General features: G+C 53.3%; 1 protein-coding gene across 1 annotated transcript; it reads right to left on the reverse strand.

Moving 5' to 3' along the window:
- Positions 1-16,894: 16,894 nt before the first annotated feature.
- Positions 16,895-19,389, reverse strand: LOC113257510 (glycosylation-dependent cell adhesion molecule 1-like). The gene is made up of 4 exons (XM_026501653.4): positions 19,296-19,389; positions 18,365-18,409; positions 17,370-17,606; positions 16,895-17,114 (listed from the first exon to the last, which is right to left on the reverse strand). Exons 1-4 carry the CDS (start codon positions 19,357-19,359, stop codon positions 16,984-16,986), a joined length of 477 nt encoding a protein of 158 aa, XP_026357438.1. The 5' UTR covers positions 19,360-19,389; the 3' UTR covers positions 16,895-16,983.
- Between the last annotated feature and the right edge of the window lie 2,552 nt (positions 19,390-21,941).

Genomic DNA, 21,941 nt, shown 5'->3' on the forward strand with positions numbered 1-21,941 from the left:
TTTCCCCTCAGACTTTGGTCTGGCCATGAGACTCCTCCCCAAGTCCTCCACCCACCCTTCATGTTGCTTCCTCAAGATTCCCCGAACCCCCTGGCCCTGAAAGCTGCAGGTAAGGAGAGGGGCCCCGGTTGCTCAGGCTTTGGAGAGGTGGCTGATGGGGGGCTGTGTGGGAAGAAGGGTCCCAGGAGCAGCCGGTGCTGGGGTGGAGGCAGAGGAGGAGAGAGCAGGGAGAGGGAGGAGACAGCTCAGGGTAGGGGCTTGGCTTCGAGAGGAGGAGGCTGGGGGACAGTGGGCAAAGCGTCTGGGGGTAGTGGGCAGTGGAGTGTGGCCGGCTGTGGCCTCCGGGGCTGGGGTCTCTGCGTGGGCTCAAACAGGGCTTCTGCGTCTTGTGTTTGGACCCGTATTCATGCCCAGAGCTGGGTGAGTGGCTGGGAGGGTGTGTTGAGCTTGTGGCTGGAAGAAGGCATGGGTTGCTCACACACAGGGCTGGGGAGATGAGGAGAGCTGCCACCTGCTCCTGGAGCCCCCTGGTTCGAGGTGGAGCCTGCCCTGCCAGTCCCTTCCCCGGCCTGCCTGTGTCTGTGGGAGGGGTGCGGAGGGGTGCGGGGCTGTGTGCCTCCCTGTCCCTGCCGCAGTCGCAGCCCGGGCTGGAGGAGCGGCAGCTGTTCGGCGCCGGGCACTTCTGGCTCCATGAAATATTTAAGGCTCCAGGGATGTGACTTGGTGACGCAGTCACTTAGCCTTAGCTCCCCCCCACCCCCTCTCAGAGCTGGACTTTGGGTTAATGGGGCTGCTCTTTTCGTTCTCAGCACGTCCTGCTTTTCTTTATCTGTCCTCCTTAGCCCACTAACCCTCTCACGCATTAATTCACTAATCCTCACAACCGACCAGGAGGGACGCATGGATCAGGAGCGTTATTTCACTTCTCAGGTGGGGTCATGGAGCGGGTTGACCCTGGGATGGGCCGCTTGGGCTGGCATTTGCGAGGTTAGAGGTCAGTTCTTCCCTCCGCGGCCACCTCTCTGGGCCACTGTGGAGGGCCAGTCACTACCGCCCTACCCCGAAGGCGCACGGGTCTCTCTTTTCCCATCTGTAAAATGAGGGGGAGCAGGCGATGGCCCGGGTTTCTTCTCATTCTAAAACGTTGTCATCCTGAGTTAGGGGTGCTCCCAGGGCTGGAAGCAGAGGCAGGGACCGTACCTCTGTCTTGCACGTCTCCCGACCTGGCCGTTGCGGCAGGGTGAGCTCCTGCTTGTCCGACGCACGACGCACGCACACTTCTGCACACACTCAGCTCTGACGAGGTGAGGCTTGAGACTCATTTATACACCAAAGGAGCAACGACCCCATCCAAGTGGTTCCCCTGGGAAGCCATATGTTCACACCAATTTGCTGCAGTTTCTCGAGCATTTCTGGAAACCCTTTTGGAATCATCTCAGAGCTTGTGGCATATGCCCTGACAATCCTCACTGTGGAGTGGAGCTTTGTCCTTTGGGGTGTCTCTGCTCTTCTGGAAAGGACTGAGGGTCTTTAGGGGTCATGCCTTGTGAAGAAGGAGGGAAGTCAGCTGGGGAGCAGAACTTGACCTGGAACTGAGGTGTGGCCCCCGTGTAGTGAGGCCGTGTGTCCCCTGCAGCTCTGATGCCCGTCTAGAAGACCTCTTGCAAGAGAAGTTTCTAGAGCTTCTTGTGGCCCCAGGAGCACCATTGGAGTGGCTGTGTGGCCTCTCAGGGGATGACCTGAAAGGCCCGCCTCCTTCACCGTGTGTGTGTCCTGGTTTGCCTGTGAAAAAGCCCACGGTTGCAGCTCGGCCAGGCTTGGGGACACACCCCCCTGCAGCTGGCGCTCTCGGGAATGGGGCCAACGCTGGTGATTCAAACATGACGCTGCTCATTTCCAAAGTGCCTGTGTCGTCTTGAACCGCACGCTGGTAGAGGTGATAAGAAACTTGAAGATCAGTCCATCCCCCTCCAACTAGAGAGGAGACACTGAGGCCAAGGGAGAGGAAGCAGCCCTTCCAAGGACTAGAACCCATGCCCATGCTTTTCCTAAGAAGCCAGATTTGGTGGCTTTGGCAGGGCAATGGCTGAGCCTGAAACAGGGGCATGGACCAGATGACCTCTTGAGACGCACTTTAAGCCTATGATCATCATCAGTCCAGAAGAGCCAGTCCTCAGCTAGCCCCTTCCCCCCCAGCTCGAACAGGTTGGATTCATTCTTCCAACCAGTATTTACTGGGTGCCAGGCATTATGCTAAGTGCTGGGGATTCAGTGGAGAACAAAACAGATAATCTCTGTCCATGGGCATCTTACATCCTAGCAGGCGTCAGGGAGGTGGTGGGCTGACCGAGGAGTTATAAATGATGACGGTGACAAAGGGGGAGTACAAGAGTGAGATGCACCAAGAAAGGAAGAAGGTCAACATGACCTCTGACTGCTCAGAAACCCCCAACCCCGCACACGAAATCCTTCCAGCACGGTGGCTAAACACCCAGCCTCTGCAGCAATCTGCCCGGGTTCAAGTTCTGCCACTTGATAGCTCGGTGACCTTGGGCAAGTTGTATAACCTCTCTGAGGCTCAGTTTCCCCCCCTGTAAATCACAGGGATCCCTATTGTTACAGAGAGGGCTGGGATGAGGTAATGTCCATAAAGAGCCCAGGTCGGTGCCTGGCACCCATCAGGCACTTGAGAAATGGACAAGAGTAGCTAGGAGTTCATCTTAGCAAATGTTTTCTCCGTTGACTCTGGAAAAAGCAGGGCTGAAGAAATGGGGATGTCGAAGCTTTCAGAACCAGGGGGTGGCTATCTGTGGGACATCCCTTGCCCCTTTTCAGCCAGATCCCGCTCCTCCCCACCTTTGTCCGAGCAGCTTTACTTGATGGCCAGCTGTGTCCTCATCAGCATGGGTGATCACTGTGCCTGGCTAATTAACACCAGCCCTGTTAATGATTAAATCTAATGACTTTGACTTGGGGATGTGATGGAAAATTCCCCAGCCACAGGACAGGATGAGGGTAGGTTACCAGGAGTAGGAGGGAAGGGCCCCCTGAGCTCTGGACATGTTGAGGGTAGGCGGCTGGGGGGTAGGGGTAGGGACAGGTGCCTGGGTTTTTTCTTGGGGCTGCTCAGCAGGGGAGTGTGGATGGAGGGGGTCATTTGAAAGTTACAGCCAACCCTCCTCCCCCCTTCCTCCCAGGCTTGGCCGAGTGCACTGGGCCCCAGCCCGAGCCTTGGCGTTCCTCTTGTCTGGGGTCGGTTGATTGCAGCTAGAGCAAGGACGGGCGGGAGATGGTGGGTTAGTGTCCCAGGGCTGCCGTGACAAAGTGCCACTAACTGGGTGGCTTAAAGCAGCAGGAACTTATTCTGTCACATTCTGGAGGCTAGAAGTGGGAGATCAAGGTGTCAGCAGGGCCAGGCTCCCTCTGAAGTCTCTAGGGAAGAATCCTTCCTTGCCTCTCTCCGCATTTGATGACCCCAGGTGTTCCCTGGTTTGTGGCAGTGTCACCCGGATGTCTGCCGCTCTCTTCACGTGGCCTTCTTCCCGCTGCGCCTCTCTGTGTCCCTTCCTCTTCTTACAGAAACTTCAGTCCTCGGATTGGGGCTCCACCCTAAATCCAGGATAATTTCATCTCAAGCTCCTTAATTAATTACATCTGCAAAGAGACTGTTTCCAAATAAAGTCACGTCTGAGGTTCTGGGTGGACATGAATTTTTGGAGACGCTCTTCACCCCACTGCAGACAGTGAGAGTGCCTGGCAGGCAGGGCGACGGTGCTTACCCCGTGCCCATGCTGGGGCCGGCACCTGCCTCCCCCTGTCCCCAAGTAGAGCAAGTGCTCAGGAACTCTGGGAGCTGCTGGCCTGGGTCTCAAGAGGCCTAGAAAGGGGGGCGAGTGGTGGAAAGAGGTGAAGGGATGGGAGCAGGGCTGTTCTAGATTAGAGAAAAGAAGACGGAGGGGACTTGGAAGGGAAAATCCTGGGTCCCTATAGTTTAGTACTGTCGGAGGGGAGAGCGTAACCCACATTATATTATGTATCGCATGTATTATGTGTTATCTGTTATATCTGTTATACATATTATGTATTGTGTATTCTGTATTATACACAAGATGTCATGTGATAAAAAAATAAAGTTGCAGTTTGATTTCATGGTAAGCTTGATTCATGACACGATCTTTTATACTTTATTGGGCTGCTGGGCAGGGGAAATTTTTTCCCCTTGCTCTTGGGTAAAAACCCAGGAAAGACTCTTAACTATTTTGCTTGCTCTCAGGTAAGAGGCAGGCATTGAGCACCGATCAGAAACGAGAACAGCCAGGCTGGTACACGACTCAAAACTCGAAACTATTTACAGTCCCTCCTGGGCAGCCTGTCGGGCCCTGCTTTACTTGGAGCCGGGGAAAACTCGAGTGGCTGGCTTCTGCCTGTCTCTCTGTTCTCCCTCCTTCTCTGCAACCCCCCTTGCCATTTCGGAGTGGGGTGTGCTGGGAGGAGGTGGGGTGGTGCGGAGCAGACCCCAGGGGTGAGTTTCACGTCGGCAATGCTCAGCCTTCTCCATCAGCTGGTACCGTCCTGGCCCCTTTCTCTCTGATCTTCGCTGACTGTTCTCTCTTACGCCCTTTCCTGACCCCGCAGAGCTTGGCTGTCAGCCCCATTCACCTGTGTTCCCTTACTCCAGGAACTTGAGCCCCCTTCCTCAGCCGGTGGGCTCCTTTTGTCCCTTGAGGTAGTGCTCTTGGACAGCACCCAAGAGGGATGCCTGGGGATCGGCTTGTTTCCCTCCCAGGACCCAGAGCCGATTCTTTCTTTGCCGGGCAAAGGAATCCAGGGCATTCCAGAGCACCAGCCCTGTTGGCCTGCCCACATGGCAGGTCCTCGGTCCTTCACTCTCCTTCTAAACTTTGCGTGGCACCCAGGCTCCTGGACACTGTGCCCTCAACTCTAGGGGCCACATACTCAGCTCTTGGGGTAACCCATTTAGCATCCACTAGGTGTGTTCTAGGGTGGGGAGGCCCCTTTTCCCTTCCTTGGGAGAGGTGAGAGGGGCCCACAGCACAGCCTTCTCCATACATTGCCTCCCCACCAAATCCTGCCTTCTCTCCATACTGTGTTTTTTGTTTTTGTTTTTGTTTTATATCCTTGATCTGGCTGAGGTGGTCAGAAACTAATCCTTAAAAATTTCCTTTGAAATTTGTCATATGATGATTTGGCACTTCACCTTAAAACGTCATCTATGGGGGTGTCTGGGTGGCTCAGTCGGTTAAGCACCCGACTCCTGGTTTCAGCTCAGGTTGTGATCTCATGAGTCGTGATCTCATGGGTGATAGGATGGAGCCCCCCCTTTCCGGGCCAGGCTCCACGCTCAGCGGGGAGTCTTCTTGAGGATTCTCTCCCTGTGCCCCTTCCCCCACTCTCCTGTGTGCTCTCTCTCATAAATCTATAAATACATACATAAATATTTCATCTATTGTATCTTGGTGCTTACTTGAAATTCTAACTTTAACATCTTGTTGCAAAAGCACCTGGGACAGTTAAGAGTGTCCCAGGAGAGGCGGGCATCAGGTTCTCAATCCACGGGGGCAACTTCTCTAGGTCGGGGAAGGGAGGACACGGAACAAATGGCCTAGACGCCGAATGACCACCAGAGGGCAGCGGATCCTACTTCAGACCCGGTGTCCTCGCGGTACCGGTCGGAAGCCGCTGCTCCTTCGGTTCCCCGCGGCCAGGTGGTCTGCCGCGCGGCCGGAGGGGCTCGGCTCTCCTGGTACGTCGCCCGGCTCCCCAGGGGTGGCCCTGCCTTCTGCCTTTCTGCCGTCTAACCGCTGTTCTTCCGCTTGGAGTAGCAAACGTGTCAGTCGGCCTGAGCAGGAAGCCGTCCCCAGACACCTGCCCTGTCGCGGGCGCGCGGAGCGAGGGGAGCCGGGGCGGACAGGTGCGGAGAGCCGGGGCGGACAGGGCGAGGGCAAAGCAGCGACGTTCGTTGCCCAGGCAGAGGTGAGGGCTTTGTACCGCACACGCCGAAGCCCCAGGGCCAGGGCCGCGGGAAATGGGGAAAGGCGGTCAAAGCCGCGAACTTCCCGCTGCGTAGGACGAACACATTCCGGGGGCGTCGTGTCCGGCGTGCTGGCGAGAGCGAGCAACACCGCAGTGTGTGTTTGACAGTAGCTGGGGGGTAGGTCTCGAAGGTTCTTATCTCTCACACACACACACACACACACCTGCGACCCCGTGGGGTGTTGCGCGCGCTGACTACACTCACCGCGGTGAGCACCCCCCTACTACCTGTGTCAGATCATCACGCGGCAGCTTCCAGCGCGGACAATGCCGGAGGCCGATTATATCTCCATAAAGCCGGAAAGAACGATGGGCTCTGGGAGCACGGAGGCCGGAGCCGGAGCTGGAGAAGGCTTCTCGGAGGAGGGGAATTGGGGTTAGGTGGTGGTGGTTGTTTAAAGATGAATAGGACTTTGGGGAAGAAGAGGTGAGAATAGGGGGAGGTAGCTTGACAAATCCTGGGGGACAAGGGAGTCGACAGGTGACAAGGGAGGTGGAGGATAGCTGAAGGTGGTGGGAATGTCTGGGGCCCAGCCGGACCTTTGGGAAAACTCCGTCTCTGCTGCTGGCCGGAGCAGAGCTTCCTTTCCCACCCCCGAGTCTCCGGGAAGCGGGCCTGAGGCTGGACAGCGGCGGGATTTTATCGACCATGGAGGATTGGAGAAAATGGGGAGGATGGGCGCCTTGAGCTTCTCCGAGGAAAAAAAAATGCTTGAAGGAATTCATGTGGTTTAGCTGGGATTAAAGAAGACTCAGGGGCGGGGTGGTTCTGGCATAATGGAGGAGGTGAGGGCATGGGCTTTGGAGGGAGTCAGATGGGTGTTGGAACGAATCCTGCTTCTTCCAATACCCGAGTGACCCTGGGCTGATTGCTTTGCTTCTCAAGCTTATACCCTAATCTGTGGAATGGGAACAATAACTCCGGTGTGCTAGGGGTACTGCAAGTATTGATTGAGATAATACACAGAAAATGCCCAGCACAGTGCCCAGTAAGCGCTGGCTGAGTGGTAGCATTTATTACTGGCGTGGCCATCACCTTCGGTCGTCACATGGAAACAAGCAGCCTATTTGTGCTGCTCAGCAGGCTGAACTAGCCACGCGAGCGAGAGGGGGACAGGCTCGGGCTGGGAGGAAGGATGCTCTCCCCATCAGGGCCGCCCAAGCCTGGAAGGGCTTTGTGTGAGGAGATACGTGCTGCTGGAGGTACCCAAGAGGCCGTCCAGGGTATCCTTCCACTGGGGCAAAGCCTGACCATTATGGGCTCTTTCTGATTCGGTTCTTTGGGATCCTGGGTTGTTCTGAAACTGCATTGGAGTCTATGAATGGATGATTCTGTGATTCACCCTGAAAGAGAAGGGCCCCTGGGACAGGGGAGGTGGGGCTGGCGGTGGAGAGAATCAGTGCCTCTCCTGGGCTAGGGCCAGATTACCCAAGACCTTAGCTATCCTGTCTCCTCAGGTGAGGGGAGGGCATGTGGGAGGCTCTGTGGAGGTTGTCCCGTCCCTCATCCTGCCTCCATGTGATGGAACTCCATTTTCTGGGTTGGAAGTTTGAGAGTGGTGGGAATATTTTTTTTAAGACCCTTCCCTGACTTCCAATAAAAAAAGTCCCCGTTCTGAGGTCCCCCTGCTGTGCATTCCTGAGACATAATCTCATGCTTTCTCATGGCGGTGTCTGGACCTCTGATACATACCACGTTCTCTGTGAAGGTGTCTTCTCCTTGCCTCTGCATTAATCCTGCAGATGCCGGGGGAGGGAGCCCCGGGCCTTTGAACAAGAGCTGCCCAGGATCTTTTCTTCCCAACCACTCTGAGGCCTGGAGCACCTTATCGGCCGCCAATTCCCTGGGCCCCTTTCCACTGGACGAGAGGACTTTGCTCCCTTCTTCACAAGGGGATGAATGTCACAGTGAATGCTTCCAGTCTCTCTGTTCCTAACTTGTTCCTTCTAGGAAACAAGTAGCTAATTTCCTTCCTTCCTTCCTTCCTTCCTTCCTTCCTTCCTTCCTTCCTTCCTCCCTCCCTCCCTCCCTCCCTCCCTCCCTCCCTCTTTCCCTCCTTCCTTCCTTTCCTTCAATTCACTCACAATTTCAATTCAGATTTATTCCTTGAACTCCGCTTGCCCAGTAATTACTGCTCAGGATACTAGAGAGAACTGATGAATACTAATAATCGACATGTTTCCAGGTTTCATAGAGTTTACATTTTTGTGATGCAGAAAGTATATAAACAGGTAAACAAATGTACAAATAAGATACTCTCAGGACCTGGTAAGTGCAGTGAGGGTGGGGTGGCAGGAGTGACAGATGGGAGTGTAGATGGGGGTGGGCGCTGGGTGGGGTGGCCAGGGAAGCGCACTCTGAGAAGGTGCCATTTCCACAGAGTCCTGAGGATGGAAGGGAGTCAGCTAAGCAAAGAGCAAGAGGAACCAGATTCAAAGCAGAGGGAAGAGCAAGGGTGAAAGGCCTGAGCTGGGAAGTGCTGGTGTGTCCCAGGACCACGGAGGATGCCAGCATGGCCACAAAGTGTTGAGCAGGAGAGTGGAATGAGATGAGCTGGGAGGAATAGGTGGGAACCAGACCACGCCGGGCCTGTAGGCCTTGGTAAAGAGTTTAGATTTTATTTGAAGTGCAGCTGAAAACCCCTGTGACCTTTTCAGCAGCAAAGGGACCGACATGATTTGATATACTTTAAAAAGATCACTTTTCTAATTGCTGAATGGAGAATGGGTTGGGAGGGGTAAGAGTGGAGGCGGAGAGGTTAGCCAGGAGCCCATTTCAGAAGTCTAAGTGATGAATCATTCTGGTGAAACTAGGGTGGTGATGTGGAGAGGGGGAGGGGGATGAAGTCATGATACATTTTGGAGAGAGAGTCTAAGGCTCTGTTGATGGGGGGATCGAAGGAAAGGCAGAAATCAAGGTTGACTTTTAGGTTTTTGACCTGAATCATTGAGTAGATGAGGTTATAGTTAATGAAATAGGAGGATGAGATGGAGAAGTATATTAAGATACTGGTTCAGGTGCCAGTAATAAGGTCTTGATACCATGACTTAAACGGAAGTTAAACAGTGGTCTCACAATATTCAAGACTCAGGTTCTTTCTATCTTATAACTCTTTTCAAGATGTGGCTTCCATTTAGTGGCCTATGACGGCTGCTCCTGCTCCCACCTCTTCATCTCATTCTAGTTGGTGGGAAGGGGGTGGGGGGAAAGAGCAGGGGTGGACATACTCCTTTTCTGGCAAGGATACCACCCAAAATTTGCCTTCATTGCATTGGCTCATATCCTACTGGCCATTACTAGTCACATGGCCACATCTACCTGCAGAGAAGCCTGGGAAATGTAGTCATTAACTCCATGGGAAAGATGGTGGCATTGATTAGAGGTCTGGGTAAGGTCAGAGAGTTGTTACCACTGGACTTCTGGAGTAAAGGAGATGGAAGGTCAGGAGGTTGTAGACAAGATGGGATTCTTGAACCGGAGATTTTGGAGGTTACGGTGGCAAAGTGTAGGCCAGAGTGTTGGAGAGGTCATCCGTGTGAGTGTGGAACATCATCAGGGATGTCGACAGGAGCCAGTGGGGGAGGAAGAGCAGGAGCTGAGGTTATCAGTGAAGGGGGGGGGGGCGTTGGGAGGAGGGGCAGCCTGTGTTCAGAGCTTCCAAGGAGGGGAGCTTAGAAGTTGGAAGGAGGAGAAGTGGTGTAGAAGCAGCCTCCCCTTCCCCCATTCTGGCTCTGAGGTAACTGGTGGTGAGAAGGAAAGCAGCTCCCACTTGAGAGCCTTGTAGAGGTTGTGGGAGTCTCAGGAAATCTTAAAATTTAAGACTAGTCAATAGAGAGAACACTCAAAACAGGACATTGGCATTTTCAAGGAGTTTGCTGATCGAGTGCCAGGAATTCTAGAAGGCACACTATAAGGTTCTGGGAGAGGCTGAGCAGAGAATTGGTTTGGGTTAGGGAGATGGGAGTCTGGATAATTGGGTTCTGGAGGCTTTGGCCTGGCCCTGGCAATGATTGAGGAAAACAGACCAGGTGTGGCAGGAGGGACTTGGCTGCCCGCCTTCCTCTGAGAACACTGGGGACAGACTCTAGACCTTACTACCTAACTGGATGGTTTGGGGCCTCTGACAAATGATTCCTGTGGTACCAAGGCCTAAGGGGTGTGGGTGGTGGCTGATCCCATGGGAGTAGGATATGTATGTTAGCAAAATAACGGCCCCAAAGATGTCCATGTCCTAATCCCCAGAATCTGTAAATACGTTAGCTTTCACGGCAAGGAGGAAATAAGGGTTGGGATGGAATTAAGGTTGCTAAGCAGCTGGCTTTAGAATGGAGAGCTTACCCTGGATTCTCTGGGCGGGTCTAGTACCCTGGATTCTCTGGGGGGGGGTCTACTGCAATCACAAGGAATCTTAAATGTGGAGGAGGGATTCGGGAGAGAGAACCAGATGGATGGCAAAGTGAGAAGAGCTTGGCTGGATGTGGCTGGCTCCGAAAATGGGAGAATGGGACTCAGAGCCAAGGAATGTGGGCAGCCTCTAGAAGCTGGAAGGAGCACAGAAATGGGTTCTCCCATGAGCCTCCAGAAAAGAATATGGCCCTCCGGGCACCTTGGTTTTAGCTCAGGGGACCCATCTTGGATTTCTGGCCTCTAGAAGTACAAGATAATAAATCCGTGTTGTTTTTAGCCAGTACATTTGTGGTAGTTCGTATTTAGAAATTATAATTTGAAAACTCCTACAAGTTGCAAGCATCTCCTTTTCCGGGCAGCTGGTCCGTCCTGCAGGGTGGGGTGCTGGGGCAGCTGGGGAGACAGGACATTTACTGGACATGTTTCAGCAGGGAGCACAGTTCATGCATTAACGGGAATGCTCCTGAATAGTGTTGCCTCTGTCTCTGCTGCCCTCCCGTGACGCAAACACCCATTTGGACAAGGCTTCCCTTCCCTCCTCTCCCCTGGGGCATGTCTGCTCTTTCCCTGTGTTTAGTGGCTCAGGCAGGGAAGAAGGAGAGGAGGCCCCTTTGGACTTGTGTCTCGATTGCATTCCCTAATTCGGCCTGCCAGAGAGGTCAGAGTGCTGTGGGCCGCCTGGCAGTTGTCTGGCCATTAATAGCATTGGTTCTCTGCTCTCCTTTTTGCCCCCTGTTCTTGGGCACCTTCTCCATTGGCCTGATTCAGAGGGGCAGAGGGGCGACATGCCGGTGGGTCTCTCCGGAGCCTTGGCAGTAAAATCAAGGACTGGCCTGGGGGGCTCCAGCGCAGGGGATTTTCACAGGCAAAGGCTTTGAAGGTGACTTTTTTTTTTTTTTTTTAAGATTTTATTTATTTATTTGACAGAGACAGAGACAGCCAGCGAGAGAGGGAACACAGGCAGGGGGGTGGGAGAGGAAGAAGCAGGCTTATAGCAGAGGAGCCTGATGTGGGGCTCGATCCCACAACGCTGGGATCACGCCCTGAGCCAGAGGCAGACGCTTAACCACTGTGCCATCCAGGCCCCCCTTGAAGGTGACTTTGACCTGCAGCTTTATTGGGTAGCTGGAGCGGGAAGGAAGCTGCCCCAATTTCATGTCGGTTAAGTTTCGGCTTCAGACCTTTGTGCCGATCTCCGTAAGTGGCGCTTGCTTGGCTGTCCCATATCCTGGTTGTCTCCTTTGTTTTAAAGTACAGTTAGGGCCACAGAGGGAAGTGTGGAGGGATTTTATTTATGGCCCGCCCACAGGCTCCTAGAATTATTTCCTACCACAGTCTCAAGTTGGCTCTGGATTGTACATTTGTTAAGGCGACCCTGACCTCTGACCTCAGAGGCCCGCTGTGGGATTAACCACATGGGTATGGTGGACTTCAAACAGGTAAAAAGGACCAGAACCCCTTATGTGGAGGAAACACCAGTGTGGATGAAAAAATCCGTGGAATTATTACAAACTGGAAGAACAGGAGAAAAAGAGAAAATCTTGTACCTGGAACACTGTGTCTTTAGACATCAGACTTAGGGAATTGAGGAGACATGGGGTGCATATGAGATACAAATTTTGGTCTGGGAGTGAGAAATCAGCAGGAAAGGGAGAGAAAAGTGAAGAATGTTCTGTTGACTGAGCTGGAGAAAAGGACAAGATTTTCTTGGCAGAGAGGTTGAGTTCACAGGGGCCATACCTGAGGTACATTACAAGAAAAAGGAATTGTCTCCTCATCTAAATGCTTTTAAGGACCGTGCTAGAACAGAGCAGAATATTTATTCATTTCTGGATCAGGGAGGATGACTGGGGGGGCGGCGAGCGGGATTTAATACGGATGCAAAGCGGAGGGAGGCCGCTGGAGGGAGCGCCGACCTGGGAAAGCAGCGCGGACAGCGGCTGGCAGAGGGAGTTGGGTGGGGAGCCTGCGACTATTGTTCGGTTAGTTTCAAAGGGACACGGCTATTCAGGGGTGTGGGCTGGGGGCGGTATTGCCCATGCCCTGAGGGCACATGCCCAGGAATCTGTGCTCAGGACCCTCCTCCCCCACAAGAAGTTACTGAGAAGAGGAAACACACACTTGGGCGAGTTCAAGCCGCAAAGGAATAGATCTCGTCCCATCGGAGTTAAATGAGGACGGTTGGGAGCATTATTTTACATTTTTAAATATCACAAGATGACAGAAATTCTTGAACACCCCCTTTGAGGGAAGAGGCACCCCACCCTCTAGTGGTAACCGGATTGTCTGAATTAAACTCTCCATGGGACACGTGAGGCTGCTGGGGCTGAGGGCCTGCTTTCCAGAGTGTCTTTCTCTTGCATCCCGAATCCTCATTAACGCCCCCCCCAAAAAACCCCACAAGGTTTTTGTGCACTAGGTTCTGGGCACATAATTGCCCCGGGGCCTGAGAATATAAGTTTTGTGGGTGCGGAGCTGGTGACATAGTATGATTCTGTGTCCGAGTTACTCTGACTTTGATAGAGGGGGGCCAGTGAGCTCCTTGGGGATGGAGGAAGTCAACTTTGGAGCTGCCAGAGGAGCTGCTTCCGGGTCAGGGGGGAAAGACCAGGCTCGTCCCCTGCCTTGGGGCACAGCAGCCTTGCCCCCCCCCCCCCCCCGCCCAGGGAACACTGAGGTGTCCCCACAGTCCATCCTACTGTCACCCCTTCGAGGTCTGAAGAGGCGGCTCCCCCCAGGCCAGGGACAGGAGGGAGGTGCACATTCCTCACCCCTACTCACACTTCGGGAAGCTGAAATTACAGGGGGAGTGCGTGTACCCACCCTTCCCTTCACACCCGACCTTATTCCACCAAACAGCTGGAGGAAGACAGAGGACACTCTCTCCAGCCCCTGCCAAGAGGTCACAGAGTTTTTTCAGGTGGGGAGGCCCAGCCAGAGCCCTGGGAGCCGGTTGGGGGAACTGCAGAACTGACCTTGTGGCCAATGGATAGTCCTTAGGAACGGGGATGTCCAGGGAAATGGACAAAGCTAGGTTCCTTTGGAGTGAGACCTCCCGGCTAAGAATGAGCAGAATAGGACATTGGAAAGGGAAGAATTTTGGACTTTTCATTTTCTTGCATTTTAATGTAAAACAAAGTATATTTAAATTTTGCTCTTTGTCACTTCTGATATTTAAGAGGGGGCTTAGGTTCCAACTTAGGGCAGTTTTTGGTTGCTGGATTGAATTATTTGACATTTTTTGGTGCCAGCTCCTGCTGGTTTAGTCACCTGCAGGCGAGTTGTCCTGAGCAGCGGGACTCTGGCAGCTGGAGACAGGAAACACATTTTAGGGCACAGAATGGTCGTGGAGTGGAGTCCGTCTCTATCCTATCTAGACCCTGCGGAGAGGCCTTGGGGGGCAAGAGTAATCTGGCCACCGCGCCGATTCCGGGAGGATATACAAAGAATAATGGTGAGAACCTGTTATCCATTTCTTCATCTGAAAATGCGGGTAACATTTTTTTGTTTTGTTTTGTTTTTTGCAAGGATTGAGTAAATATGCGTAAAGCACTTAGAGACTTCTCTATTTCCTGTTTGAAAATCTATTTCTTATTTCCTCCTGCCATGCAGTAGGAGCCGTAAGAATCCTGGCCCCATATGATGGGGCCACTTTCTTGGTTACAAATGGCCAAATATCTGTGATTGGGAGACTGCTCTGATGTACAGCTGGTCTGACCCCTCCCCCGCCCCCCCCCCCCCCCCACGTACGTGTGGTTGGTTGCAGATCATAGGCCCACCTGTTAAGCCCAAGGGGTTGAGAGAAGAGAAGTCTACTCTGTGTTGAGGGCGTTCCCTGTTGGATGTCCCCTCCCCACAGGAGGAGCAAGTTGGAGGGAATACTTCCCAGCCTATTTTCTCATTTGTTGCTCACTCTCCTTTGGTGGAAGAGTAGATGATCTTATGGGTGAGAAACCAGAGCAGCTTCTCCAGCCCTGTCTCGGGTGAGTGAATCAGGGGTAAAGGTGAGGGGGGGTGGGGTAGGCGTGGGAGGATGGGGTCAGAAGGCCCCTTTGGCCTGGGGTCTCCTACCCAGTTTTAACAGAGAGCCCTGCCTTTGGGGTTTATAGAACACCTGTCCAGCCATTAGTAAGGTGGGTACTTTCTTTGATCCCCATTACTTAATGACCTTCATGTCGTTTTTTGTATTGCTCTGAACTGAAGGGTCAGAAGGATGAGTCTGGGGCTTTTAATCTCCAAGACACTTCCATTTTCCTAATCTAATCTTCTCAGGAAACTTCTCCTCCAATTCCTTCTGAAACTCCATAATCTCTAACCACCCTCCTCTGTCATTTTGGCAAGAATTTATGCCTCATCTCAAGTTACAGCTTGTGAAAGACCTATCATAGAACTTTCCATCTTGGTTGGGAGATGTTTTTGGTGGAGCTGTGAGTGTGACTTTGTATAGGAGGGGAGGGTGGGTAAACTAGGGAAAACGGGCGGGTGGAAACTTTCTATACCAGGAGGAAGCAAAGGAAGGAAGGAGATTATTTTATTTGCCCTGAGCTCTGAACGCACTTCCAGATTTTCCTGGGCTGGGGCAGCACAGGCCTGCATTGTGGTAGGTCGGTCACTCTGTTGGTCTTCTGAGTACATCTTTTTCTATGTGCTGGGGATAGGACACTAGACATCAGAGGTGGCTCCGGAATTGGAAAAACTCAGTCATCCAGCTGTCCTTCTTTATTCACACTCAGAACACTTCACTTCCGACACTTCTGGTTACCAGTGTGTGCGAGTTTTCTCCCACCAGGCAATTCCGTGACACCAGTCAGGTGTGCTAATTCTACTTCCCTCTGACCCTGTCTAACTGGGGGTAGCATCAGGTCCCACAGGGTAACGGCTCAGTCCCACAAGACTGTCCCCCTTCCGTTGCCAATTGCAAATCTAGGTTGTCACCTGTGCTTCTGACTGATCGACTATAAATCAGAGTTTCCCATGACCCTTCCCTTGGGTTCAATCAACTTGCTAGCATGGCTCACAGAACTCAGGGAAACATTTGCTTATGTTTCCCAGTTTATTAAAGGATATGATAAAGGATATAGATGACCAGCCAGAGGAAGAGATCCTCAGGGCAAAGTCTGGGAGGGTCCTGAGGGCAGGTGCTTCTGTCCCAGCGGAGTTGGGGTGAGTCACCTTCCCAGTGTGTGGGTGTGTTCACCAACCTGGAAGCTCTTAGAACCTCATAGCATTAAAGTAAAAAAACCCCAAACCTCATAGTATTGGGGTTTTAGGGAGCCTTTATCACATAGGCATGATCAATTATTAACTGTCTCCAGCCCTCTCCCCTTTCTGGTGAAGTGAGGGATGTGGCTGAAAATTCCAAGCTTCTAATCATGGCTTGGTCCTTCTGGGGACCGGCCCCCATCCAGGAGCCATCCAAGAGCCCACTGGAGTCACCTCATTAGACCAGAAGATGCTCCGCGTGCTCTCATCAGTCAGGAATTTATAAGCGTCTTAGGAGCCTGGTGTCAGAGCTGAGTCAGAGACCGGATATTAGAACAAGGGTTGTTCCTAGCGTGCTTATCACTTAGGAAATTATAAGGGTTTTGAAGCTTTGTGCCAGGAAGGGGGGAGTAGAGACCATTATATCTAAACTCTTGCGGTTTCCTTTCTGCTACCTATCTCCTCTTGAACGGGCGGTCTTCCTTTATTTGTAAGACAGAAAGAGATTCTTCTTTTCCCATTCTCTTCTTTCCCCGTGGGGTCCCATATGCCCTTACAGTGAACACCAGCCAGGGTTGGGGGACTTTGGCACATTCTAGGTCGATCAGTATGGCGCGTGGTAGGCACTTGGTGGATGTCTGGTGAGCGGTCGATGGGAGCTACCCACGCTGAGGTGACGCAGCAGTCTTGGCAGATGGATGTAGAGGAAGAAAGGCGGGGGGAAGACAAGAGGGCACAGGATGCACCCCTGGGAGCGAAGAGTGCGCAGTCTGGATATGTGCCAGGAAAGGAATGGGGAAGGGGAGCTCGGAGAAACAGTTGAGTGCAGCACATTGGAAGGTCAGTGAGGAAAATGTTTCTAGAAGGGGTAACTGTGTCCAGCTCTGCAGAGATAGCCAAGAGAGTAGGGACTGGACATAGCCACCGGGCTTGTTGCTGTCGGTGATTTGGGGCTGACGGGTGTGAAAAGGCAGATGGGGCAGGGGGATGAGAAGTGCAGGGGTGAGGGAGCATGGAGGCAATGGGCGTGAGGAGGAGGAGGAGGGGCAGCTAGAGGGGAGTCAAGACCTCACGGAGGATATTTTGGGATGTGGAGACGTGAACGGGTTTGTAAGCTGAGGAGAGGTTTAAAATTAGAGCCACAGGTAACTCGGGAAGAATCCTAGTAGAGCGAGGGCCTCCAGCCTTGCTTTCTGGCCCAGTGAAGCCACCGCAGAGCCGAGCCTGGGGATGCAACGCTTTAATAAGGAACATGAGGGGCTGAGAGCTGGCGGTCGGGGCGAGCGGAGTGTGGGTGCTGTAGACACCGGCTTTGATCACTAGGGCCTCGTGACTTCATAGGCATGGGGGAGTAGGCTTTTCAGATAGTTCATGGTCTCTTTCATGGTTTTGTCCAGATTCTTCCCGATTTCATGGCCAAGCTTGGCCAGTTTTCCCTCTGGGGTGGTTGCTGGGAAGTATTGGGAAAGAAATGTCAAGGTGGGGCCAGTGCCCGCATGCCTCCCCCACACTCCAGCCACGGCCTTCCATGGCCCGGTCACGGGCTGTCAGTGGATCCTCGGAGTCTCATTTATCTTTACTACTTGTTCCCCTGCTCCCTTTTTCTTTCTAACCCCAACTTTTTCCCCCAGGGTAGTGGCGGGTCCCTGCCTTTTCTGTTTAATGCCCTCCCTGCCAGCTTCTTCCCCTCGGCCCTGGCTCCTACCAGCCCATGGAGTGAGTTCCAGGGTGAGTTCCGTAGTCTCTTCCGACTGCGGGGCAGCGTTTCTGAAACTGGCCTCCTGGGGGATGGGCTGAAGCTGCTGGAGCCTTTGATTCTTTGGTCTCCTGACAGAGCTGATCACATCTTCCTCTTCAAAACGCAGCTCGTCGGTGGAGATGGGAGGTTCCTCAGAAGAGTTTTCAATGGAGATATGGTCCTTTTCAGGGATCAACTGAGCAGCTGGGCCCGAGGAGATAGAGGGAACAAGGGGCAGAGAAAGAGCTCATGGTAAGAAACAGCCAGCCGGCACTCTGCCATATCCCTTAACATGCAGAGGGTGTCACGGTTGAGTCATTGCCCAGCTGGTGTAGACCAGAACTGAGGTCCCACAACAGCATCCAAATCTATGAGCACCTGAGAGGCGCGTCCCTGATTGTGAAGGCCATTGACTAGGAATTCCACTTCTAGCAAATTCACCTTCCCAATCAAAAGACATTAACCATGCAGACACCCCGCCCATTGTCTGGTGCACAGGAGGGTTCAGTAAATACTGGTTCTTTCCCTCTGAATTCTGGGTATTGCTTGAATTTGCCTTCTCTGGAAAACTGGGGGAAACTAGCCTGAGATTAAACCATGTTTACGGATAATCCATAAAGCAGAATCCGGCGATTTTCATGACTTTTGGCGGTGGGGGAGCCTGGGACCCACGAGCCCTTCGAGCCTCCTCATCCCAGGGTGAGCCGCACTCCCCACCCGCTGGCATCTGGGCGTGAGATGTAGTTTCCACGCCCATGTTCAGTGACTACCCAGCGTGAAGGGCTGGTCAAATCGAACCTGGGCCCCAGAGGTTGGCCAGTTAGTGCAGTGGAAAGGACGGAGGTCCAACACCAGGAGGGAGGGCCTTCGCTTCACTTCTTCCTCAGGGGGAGAGTTCATCATTGCTGGACAGTCTTTTACTACCACTGACCGACGCTAAAGGCTGCCAGCGCGAGACTTACGGGCATCTATGGGCTGGGCCTCCCAGTGGGTTTCCTCTTCTGACTCTGAAAAATAAGAGGTTACAGTCTCCAGGGGTCTTAAGACATTTAACATGTGAGATGCTTCTGTGTACCCCCTCCCGCCCCAGCATTTCCACCTTTCTTAGCCTGCGCTGGGTCTTAGCACTTCGAATGCACTATGAAATGTATTTAATATGCTCATTATCTGTTTCTTTCTCCTGGACGGAAATCTCAATGATGCCCGGGGTCTCTGTATTTTGTTCCTGTAGCCCAAGTGTCGAGAGCCACGTGTCCGGCACAGAGCGCGTGTGCGATAAACAGCAGTTAAAGGAGAGCGCGTGTGTGTCTCGCCCTCATTGTTACAGAGGGAGGCAGGGAGGCCCAGAGAAGGACGGTGGCTCTGCCTGCGGTGTCCAGCATCCTCGGAAGTTGGAATCTAATCTGACTCTCTGTGGGCCCATAGTCCACCTTGATTTGGGTCCAGGTGGCTCCTCGGGCCCCAGTTCCAGGCTTTCTAGGGTACAGGATTCCTGCGGTCACGTGTCCTAGTCCCCTGCCTTCCTACCTCAGTCATCCCAGTGTGCACTCTTTTGTTTAAGATTTTATTTATTTATTTGAGAGAGAGTCGAGAGAGAGAATACTCAGGGGGGAGGGGCAGAGGAAGAGGAAGAGGAAGAAGCGGACTCCTTGCTGAGAAGGGAGCCCAATGCAGGGCTCGATCCCAGGACCCCAAGATCATGACCTGAGCCGAAGGCAGACGCCCCCCCCCCCCAAGCCCCCCAGGCCCGTGCTTTTGGTCATGCATCTCCAAACCTCCACATACGGCGCATCACAAGGATTAGGGAGAGCTCGTCCTAGTGCTGAGGACGCTCTAGCTGACAGCTCGATGACCTCTGAGGGACAAAGAGGGGTGTGACGAAGCCAGACTCACCACCAAGGATGGCGAGAGAGGTGGAGGCCAAGCTGGCCAGCAGCAGGATGGCGAAGCGTTTCATGGCGAGCTGCAGCAGGACCCGTCTGCCCTGGGGAGGCTGCTTGGTGTTGCTGAGGGGGCAGCCTGGCAGGGCCTTATTTATCTTGGGGGTAGGGAGGGGCTCTGGGGAACCTGATTCAGGATTGGATCTGGGGGCTCTCCAGCTTTCCCCTCCCAAGTTCCCTATTCTGAAGACATTTGTTTTTGGGAACTGGCGTTTCTGGGAAACCAGTTAACAGGAAGGTGAGGCCCCTAGCATTCCTCTGGCTTGGACCCTGCCAGAGGCGTGCCAGCCCCAGGCTCCCTCTCCGGAAGTCCTTGCAATGACCAAGTCGGTGTGAGTTTCTCTCCTTCATGGTACTCATTATTGGTATAATTTCCTTTTGATTTGTGTGATCATTTCATTACTATGTACCTACCCCAGGAGAATGGAACTTGTGTGGTGGTGGGATTAGGGGTTTGCTTGCCGTGTTTTCCCAGCACCTAGAAAGGAGCTGGGGCGTAGTAGGCGCCCAGAGTATGAGAGGAGCGCGAAAGAACGAAGGAAGGGAGGGCTAGGCTGCTCTGTAGGCTACAAATAGAACTCCCTGTCAGCTCAGCAATGGAGTGAGGCAGTTACAGGAATGCTGACTACATGCCCCGCGATGTCCTGAGTTTGTTCATGTGGGACAATTTATTTAATTCATCGTGCTTGGGACGTATGTGTTGTTTACCGAGCAGAGAAAGGGATATTCACAAAGGTGAGGAGACTCGCACGGGTCACATATCTGGGTGGATTTGAACCCAGGTTAGTCGAACTCCAGACTCTCTGCCTGCCACAAGCAGCGTCTGGGGGCTCCGGAAGTGGGTGAGACGGAGCAGTGAGTTGCCCAAGGGGCACATGAGAGGCGGTAGGGAACGCACCTAGGACTTGGGGCTGTCCCGGACCTAGGGCAGAATTAGGTGATCTCCTGTGCCCCCATCAGGGTGGAATTTTTTTAAAGCTTTTATTTAAGTTCCAGTTAGTTACCATACAGTGTACTATGTTTCAGGGTCCCATATAGCAACTCAGCACTTCCATACATCGCCTGGTGCTCATGGCAAGTGCCCGCCTTAATCCCCATCACCAATTTCCCCCATCCCCACACTCCCCTCCCTTCCGGTGACCAGCAGTTTGTTTTCTAGAGTTCGGAGTTTGTTTCTTGGGGAGCGTCTGGGTGGCTCGTTTGGTTAAGCATTGGACTCCTGATTTTGGCTCAGGTCATGACCTTGGCCCCCCTCAGGCACCTGCTCAGCAGAGAGTCTGCTTCCCCCCTTCTCCCTCTCCCACTGCCCTTCCCCCTGCTTGCACGCAAGCTCTCTCTCTCTCTCTCTCAAATAGATACAATAACTTAAAAAAAAAAAGTGTGTTTCTTGGTTTGCCTCTCACTCTCTTTTCCCCCTTTGCTAGTTTTGTTTCTTAAATTCCACATCTGAGTAAAATCAAATGGTATTAGTCTTCCTCTGACTGACTTTTTCTTGTAGCATAATACACTGTGGCCCCATCCATGTTGTTGCAAAGGGCACGATTTCATTCTTTGCGTGGCTGAGTCATACCCCATTGTGATACGCACCACATCTTCTTTATCCATCATCAGTGGAGGGACGCTTGGGCTCTTTCCATAACTTGGCTATTGTTGATAACACTGCTGTAAACATCGGGGTGCATGTCTCCCTTGGAATTAGTATTTTTGTATTCTTTGGGTAAATACCAGGTTGGAATCATCTCCAGGAAGGTGGGGGCTGCTGCACCCCAAGACTGACCCTCCTGTCCTCAGCAGGGCGCACAGCTTGCTGGGCACTGGGGGGGGCGGGTGTCCCACGGAGGGTAAGAGCCCACCTGTAGGCCACAGACAGCTCTGCACGCTTGTCCACCCAGGGGAAGCCTTCTCCCTCGGGCAGCAGCCGCAGGGAAGAGCCTAGGGGCTGGCCGTCCTCCTCCAATCGCTCTCAGCCTTCCCTCTCCTTAGGCGAGCCTGTGGAGTGAATGAAGGAAGTTTGTTTTGGGCTGCCTCCCACCTCCCCTTCCTCTCCAACGCCCCCTCTCAGCGGCAGCCTCCCCTCCCACCGCCCAGGGCACTTCGGAGCAGGGTGGGGACAGATGGGGGCATTCACAGCGAGTCCTGGAGGACCTGGTTGAGCCCTGCAGGCTTATTTCCCAATACCTCCAGTAACCCACAACTTCCGGCCTCCCCGTTTGCACACTAGGCTGCTTCTGTAGTTTCTCACCGGAGTCCGGCCTCCAGTCCGTCTACACCGCTGCCCACCCTCTGTGCTCATGCTGGGGGAGTCTCCTGACATGCAGGCCTTGGCTCTACTCGAAAAGTCTTTAAGGACCGTCCATCACCCCTAAGATAAAGCCCAACCCCCTTGGCCCTGTGTTCCAGGCTTTCCACCTTCCCGACCTCATCTCTCCCCCCGTGAAGGACTCCCTGCTCCCCGAAGCGTGCTCTGTGTTCATGCCGTTCCTGGCTCTGGAAGGCTCTTCCTCTCTGTCTGCTGCCGTCCCGCATCAGGATCCATATCCGCGGTCACCCCCTCCCTGGAGTGAACCCAACCTGCTCACCATTGCGCCCCCCTCGGGTG

This window comes from Ursus arctos, unplaced genomic scaffold (genome assembly GCF_023065955.2).
Source record: "Ursus arctos isolate Adak ecotype North America unplaced genomic scaffold, UrsArc2.0 scaffold_26, whole genome shotgun sequence".
Taxonomy (NCBI): domain Eukaryota; kingdom Metazoa; phylum Chordata; class Mammalia; order Carnivora; family Ursidae; genus Ursus; species Ursus arctos.

What these genes read in the sequence shown, in the direction of transcription:
- LOC113257510 (XM_026501653.4), bottom strand. Translation starts at nt 19,359, where the DNA reads ATGAAACGCTTCGCCATCCTGCTGCTGGCCAGCTTGGCCTCCACCTCT. An exon ending in CTCTCTCGCCATCCTTGGTG is followed by an intron (nt 18,410 to 19,295) that starts GTGAGTCTGGCT and finishes CTTATTTTTCAG; the next exon opens with AGTCAGAAGAGGAAACCCAC. An exon ending in GGCCCAGCCCATAGATGCCC is followed by an intron (nt 17,607 to 18,364) that starts GTAAGTCTCGCG and finishes CCTCGGGCCCAG; the next exon opens with CTGCTCAGTTGATCCCTGAA.